The 6,327-nt window shown below is 43.2% G+C and overlaps 1 protein-coding gene across 1 annotated transcript in view; it reads left to right on the forward strand.

Moving 5' to 3' along the window:
* Positions 1-6,321, forward strand: part of TRIM66 (tripartite motif containing 66) — a 96,707-nt gene extending 90,386 nt beyond the window's left edge. Inside the window, exons 20-23 of the mRNA XM_025197411.1 lie at positions 1,060-1,134; positions 3,352-3,504; positions 5,409-5,627; positions 5,946-6,321. Of these exons, the coding sequence (XP_025053196.1) occupies positions 1,060-1,134; positions 3,352-3,504; positions 5,409-5,627; positions 5,946-6,005 (507 nt within the window). The 3' untranslated portion in view covers positions 6,006-6,321. The remainder of the gene's footprint in view (positions 1-1,059; positions 1,135-3,351; positions 3,505-5,408; positions 5,628-5,945) is intronic.
* Positions 6,322-6,327: the final 6 nt, after the last annotated feature.

Here is a 6,327-nt window from a genome sequence, read left to right on the forward strand (position 1 = left end):
CCAACAAGACGTGGCGGGCGAGAATTAGAGGGTGCCTTGGGCCGGCCTGACACGGAGCGAGGGACCTTAAGGAGCACACGGCCCTCCGCGAGGACCCCGCCGTGACAGGCACAAACACCTTTTGTCAGGCTGAGGAAGCGTCTGCTCTTCCTGAATTGCGTAGTAAAGCAGCCAGTACATATGCAAGAAAGCCAGTTAGTTAAAATGTAAATTGAGGTGGTCAGTAGGTGAGAGAGAGGTTGGGAGTGGGGAAGGGGGAATGAATGCAACTGTAGTCTGTGTTTTTAAGTTTTTGTAGAAAGTCTGTTGTGTCTTGGACAAAACTTGCTTTTTTGAGTGACAACAGGTTTTAGGTTATTTGATGTGTTATTTGAGGTGTTTATGTTAACATTCTGTTATCTTAAAAAACAATGGGTTTAATAAGTTAAAGTAAGACATCAAGACTCCCTGCAAATGTGTGCTTTATATAATTGAGTATCCCTATCTGTACACATGAATTTTCCAATTTATACAAAACAATCATTACATATACAATTACTTGTTATAAATGTATAACTGCTAGTGCACTCAGGTGGTTAAGCACAATCCTGGAGTGGTATTGGTAGGTCATTTTTAGACTAATCTAGTCTTTGTATAGTTATTTTTTCTCACTGTTATAAAACGTGTATGTAACAGGTTCAGTTGGATCATTGTTTCCTTGAATAATATAAGAGTGCAGACCTCTACCTGATTTTACTCTCTATGCAGAAATCAGCAGCTGCATCTAATTATGTTCTTAGGCACATAGTTTTCACTTTGTTTATGCTTTTCTTGTAATCAGGTATTGAAATAGATGTGAATGTAGAATAAATTTTTACCATCCTGTACAATTTGAAGTACTGAGCTTTAACATGACATAATTTGCATAATATCTTAAGTGAAATGTCCTCTGGCATTAGTGCTGCATAGGCTGTATAGCAGCTTTCAGTTGTTACAGTACTCAGCCAGTGGGTGCTGCAAAACTTTGCCCAACTCCGTTTAAAAACAAAATAAATAGTAATGTAAATTTGTCTTTTCCAGAAGTGTGAAAAGTTGGTGCTTTTCCTGTTCTGCAGCAGTCTGAGCTTACCCTTCCACGAGCCTGTCAGTCCACTGGTAAGTTCTACTTACACACAGAGATGGGAGAGAATCCAAATTGTGCTCCAGTTCTTATAAAACATTTCTCACTTGTCTTCCTAAAGATAGGCATACTTAATAGTGTCTTTCCCCACTGACAGCTGTTCAGAAAATATAACCCTGGTAGCCTATACTTTCTGCCAGCAAATATTTTAATGCCAGGCTTGAATTTTTTGTTTAAGTTGTTTGCAAGACATGAGTACGGTGGCAGGTATCACAGTAAGCTGGGACAACTGACTTCCTCTATATGGAGAGAACGTAAAATGATCTAGTGATGAAATGATACTATCGAATACCATGCTGCAGTACGAGAGACTTGGACTGAGATGTAACCATAGACTTCCTCCTTTCTGGTCTGTTCTCTGACAGAAGTGATGCCATTCTGTTTTCAGTAGGAAAAGGAGTTATCTGTACTACTGTTAAGACTCTGGTTGCCTGTTGGTATTATAGTATCAACCATTACCTCAGTATACTGAGGAAAATACTGATTATGACAAGATGAAATGAAAGTATCATGATACTGGAGCACAGCTTGAAGCAAGTTGGTGGAGAGAATGAGAGAAAAACAATAGTCCCAGCATGAAGGAATGGTCCATAGAGTAGTATAAAATAAAAATACCACATAACAAGCTGTTTGTGGAACTTATTAGCAACAAGAAAATTGTTTCTCAGAGAGAGAGAGAGGGTCTAATTTGTGGCCTGCTAAGGGAGCTGTGGGTTCATCAGTAAAGCTTTGTGGTGACAATTTTCTATTTATTCCAGGCTGAGCAGTGTCTGTCATGCTGTTGTGCTCTGGTATAAAGGCACAACAGGAAGGACAAGAATGCCACAGCTCTACTTTTTAACCAGCAGAGAGGATTAGCTTAAATGCAACCTTCCTGCGAAGGGCCTTTATTAGTTGAGTGGAACAAGTTGGTTCTCTCTCTTATCTATAAAGTGAGTGTTGCAGAAACTTATTTTTTTGGCAGACCTAGGTGTAAGGGTTATCTACATGGTAGTATTATTTATGTAATTCCTAAGGGTTAAATGACAACAACCATGCCATGCTGTGATAGGGTGAAACTCCAGAGACTGCAGATTGCAGAAAAGACACCATAGTGCAGTGATCATTCTCACAGTCAGGTTGGTATTTAATCCAGTCTTGGATTTGTCTACAGAGAAATGGGGGAAGATGGCGTTTGTCTAGAGCAGTGGTTCCCGATCTGTGGTACACATACCACCAGTGGTACGCAGACAACCTGTTAGTGTGGTGCTCATTAACAAATTTATTAGAATTATTTTGTATGACAAAGTTTGCTGGTGGTACTTACGGTTGAACTGAAAAATTTGCTGGTGGTACTTAAGGTTGTATTGTTTTAAATTGGTGTTGCACAATCTGCCAGAGTTTGGGAACCGCTGGTGTAGAGGTCAAGAAATCCATTTAAATTTCTTTTTCTGCCTCAGTTTGACCCTGGGCAAACTCACTCCTGTTGTCCTGTAAAACACTCCTTATTTGTAGAATGGAGACATTGGGCATTAATACATGTGCTCTGGGAATGTGGCGGGTAGAGGATGCTTTAATTAGTGTGGCTTCAAGAGCTTTTCTAATTAAAGCACCTAGAGTGTCAAAATGGTGGCAGGGATGCTTTAACTAAAGCTTGTCAAATGAGCTTAAATAAAGCATCCCTGCCTCCATTTTGAAGCATGGGGACACTGGTACACAAGGTGTGGAAGGCTGCTGGAGTGCAGTAATTAGCACACTCCAACACACTCGTAATTACAGTGCGTCAGAGCAGCCTCCATACTTACATATGGGCACCCATTAATACTGAATTTTCTCACAGTTAAAGGCAAGGATTTCTTTGGATGATATCTTTTATTGGACCAGGTGCATAGTTGGAATATAGTTAGACAAGCTTTTAAAGTGCAAGACACTTCCCAGCTGCATAGTTAGAATTTCAAATGCAAAACATTCAAAAGCTTATCTATTATCTCAACTATGCACTTGGTCAAATAAAAGATATAACCCAAAGAAATCCTTGCTTCTCACATAATTCCTGGACCATCCTGACTACATCATTCTAACACTACCTCACAGCTAAATGCTTTTATCTTTGTTTGTATTGATCTTTATTTCTTTGTATACCACAGACAGTATCATTTACAGGGTTCTTATTATAAAAAGATCATACATAACAATCTCTCTTCAAATCACAGGCTCGGCATTACTATCAGATCATTAAAAGGCCCATGGACTTGTCAATCATCCGGAGAAAACTCCAAAAGAGGGAGAAATCACACTATTATGCACCTGACCAGCTGGTAGCGGATGTGCGTCTCATGTTCTGGAATTGTGCAAAGTTCAATTATGTAAGTACCCACTATGCAGAAACCAGCACAGGCCACAATAAGTCAGTGAAGGGGCAGAGAGCTCAAAATTTAACCTGGTCCCAGTTGTAGTGCTGGTTCCATTGACATTCCACTCTCATAAAACTGGTGTAATGGAGTAGACAGTCAGGTTTTAAATTCTTAGTAAATTCTACAGACTTGTTAATGCCAAAAATGAATGTTTTGAGTTTGGACATACATGGATAAAGTTAAAGAACAGTGTTTTGTCCACTGTAGCAGGATCAGGCATTCTAGGGGTGGCTGTGATGCCTCCTAGTGGCCACTCGACTCCTGCCTTCACTCTGACTCTGGGGTACCCTTTCTTCTTCCTCACCTGCCAAGCCTTGATGTAATTATTTTTAGTGTGAAAGGGAGGCTGCCTCAGGATCCCAAAGTGAGCCCAATTCTGGCTCCACTGTGGCTCTTGGGCGCTGAGTCATGGCTCTCCTGGCCCTATTACTGCCTTTTTGGACTATTTGTGGCCTCTCTCTCCCCCCTGTAGCCCCACCCATGCCTCTCAGATGTTACCCTAGGTTGGGGGTTGCCAACATTTTTGAGCACAGTGCCAAAAACACCTGCAACTTCAATTTGTAAGATGTTGGTGTGCTAGGAGCAGAGAGCGGGGGAGCCGCAAGGGGCCTGATCCTTGTGGCAGCGCAGTCCAGACCCCTTCCCCAAGTCACAAGTGCCAAACAAAATGTCTTTGTGTGCCACACTGGCATGCATGCTGGAGTTTGCCTGCCTGTACCCTAGATCCACAGACCGGCTTGTATAGGCCTCGGCCATTTTGGCTTTAGTCCACTGGTTACTCTTGCTGTAGACTGCCAGCCTAGGCCTGAGTCCTCTGGCCTGGCTTTTGCATCTCAGCTACTTGGCCCTTGGCCTGTCCCACTCAGGTTTGGCCTATGGCCCTTTTAGCTTGAGCCTGCCCCCAGCTCCCCCTTGGGGCACAGACTCTGGCCTTCTTGGCCTTAGCTCACCCCTATCTCACCCTTAGGGCTCAGGCTATGGTCCTTTCAGTTTTGGCTGCCCTGGATAGGGCTCAGAATCTGGGGTCCTCCCATCCTTCCCTCCAACCACTATCCATTTCTCCGGTCCCCAACTATAAGACACAGTGCAAGCAGACTGCTCCTAGAGAAACGCAAAGTCTCCTCTGGGCTGTCATACCACTGCAGAAGCCTTCCCCCTCTTGCTGGCTCTCTCAGTCCCTGGGATACCTGGTCTGCCCTGCAGCTTCTGCCTCTTACCAGCTCAGGCTAGTAGGAGCTCTTCGTACCACGGAGTTCAGGGCAGCACTCGATCCCTGCTGCAGGCTTATATCCACTGAAGCCCTCCCTTCTCAATCAGGTACTCTTCTGACTGGACACAGGTGTGTCATCCCAGCCTGATGGACTGCTTACTGCACTTATAGGCTACAGTTGCTCCCTTGCTGCATTCCCTCCCACAGCTAATCCTGGGGCCCTTTCTGCTACAGTCTGTCTCTCAAAGTAACAGGAACCCCTGGCTCCCTGTTACAGCCAACTAGCAGCCTACCTTGTATATGATCTACCACATTGGCTTGGAGGGACCGAAGCAAAGTAACTGGAAGAAAGGAAATATATTGGAGGAAAGCTAAGAAGTTGCCAAAGCACTTGTTGCTTTCTGTACTCTGACCCAGAGCACATCCATCTTTTAGTGGGTGTAGAAAATGTCTTTCTCAATAGCGGGTGTAAGAGCAGTGGGGCTATTAGACTATAGGGGGTCCAAAGGAGACTAGTGGAGATACGCAGGACAGTGTCTAAGTGCCTCTAGATGCTATTTCAGAGAGGAGGCTAGGAAGACCTTGCTACCCCATTGGTGAGCTATATACATACAATAATACAGGATTATTATTTCTTCTTTTACAGCCAGATTCAGAGGTTGCGGAGGCTGGACAATGCCTGGAAGTCTTCTTTGAGGGCAAGCTGAAGGAGATTTACCCAGATAAGCACTTTCCTTTGATGCAACAAGAAGACTCTGATTCTGAAGAGGTAGAGAGTGAGCATAACCAAATGCCCCCCAAAGGGTTCCAGTGGCCATCATATGGACAGGATTGCATTCAGCCTAAAAGGAGGCGGCGCCATGCTGTAAGAATGCAAAAGCAAAAGCATTTGGTTGCTAAGTGGCCACACTGCTAATTCTGTTACAACTGTTGATGTGAAGTCTTGACAATGCTGTGTGGGAATTAACTGTCAAGCTTTTATCACATAAATATGAGCAGTTCTACAAATTTATGGCAAGATGCCCTCAATGGAATAAAGTGTCAGTGATTATAAATGTGTGTGAGCGTGTGAGTGAGATCTCTGAGACTACATGGTTATCTTTCTAGCAGAAAACTGTGTCAAGAATAGTATGAAAGACAAAGAGCCCTCTAGCTATTCACTGTTTGTTTCCTTTGTACACAGGAAAGCGAAAAAACTAAACGAACGATGTTTCAGCCATCTAACAGCCTTCCTCAGGTATGACCTGCTGGAGTTACCGGATTTGCTCTGAGGAACCAAACGTCCAGCAGAATAAGTGACAGATTTAAGATGTGTGGGAGGAAAACAAAGCAAGCATTCAGGCTGTTAACTTTAATTCACAAAACCTACTGATCACCTGCCTTATTCCTAGATGGTGTGGGTAGACTGAGGAAGCTAAACTTTGGAAATTGTACCCAGTACTCCGTCTGACTAATCATGTGTATGTTTGCAGTGCTTACACTGAAGTACTAATGCTGTGCTGACATGCAATGAACAATAATAATAATAATAACAGTAAGATTTTTGTAATATATAGTACTGCTGA

This window comes from Alligator sinensis, unplaced genomic scaffold (assembly GCF_000455745.1).
Source record: "Alligator sinensis unplaced genomic scaffold, ASM45574v1 scaffold502_1, whole genome shotgun sequence".
Classification (NCBI taxonomy): domain Eukaryota; kingdom Metazoa; phylum Chordata; order Crocodylia; family Alligatoridae; genus Alligator; species Alligator sinensis.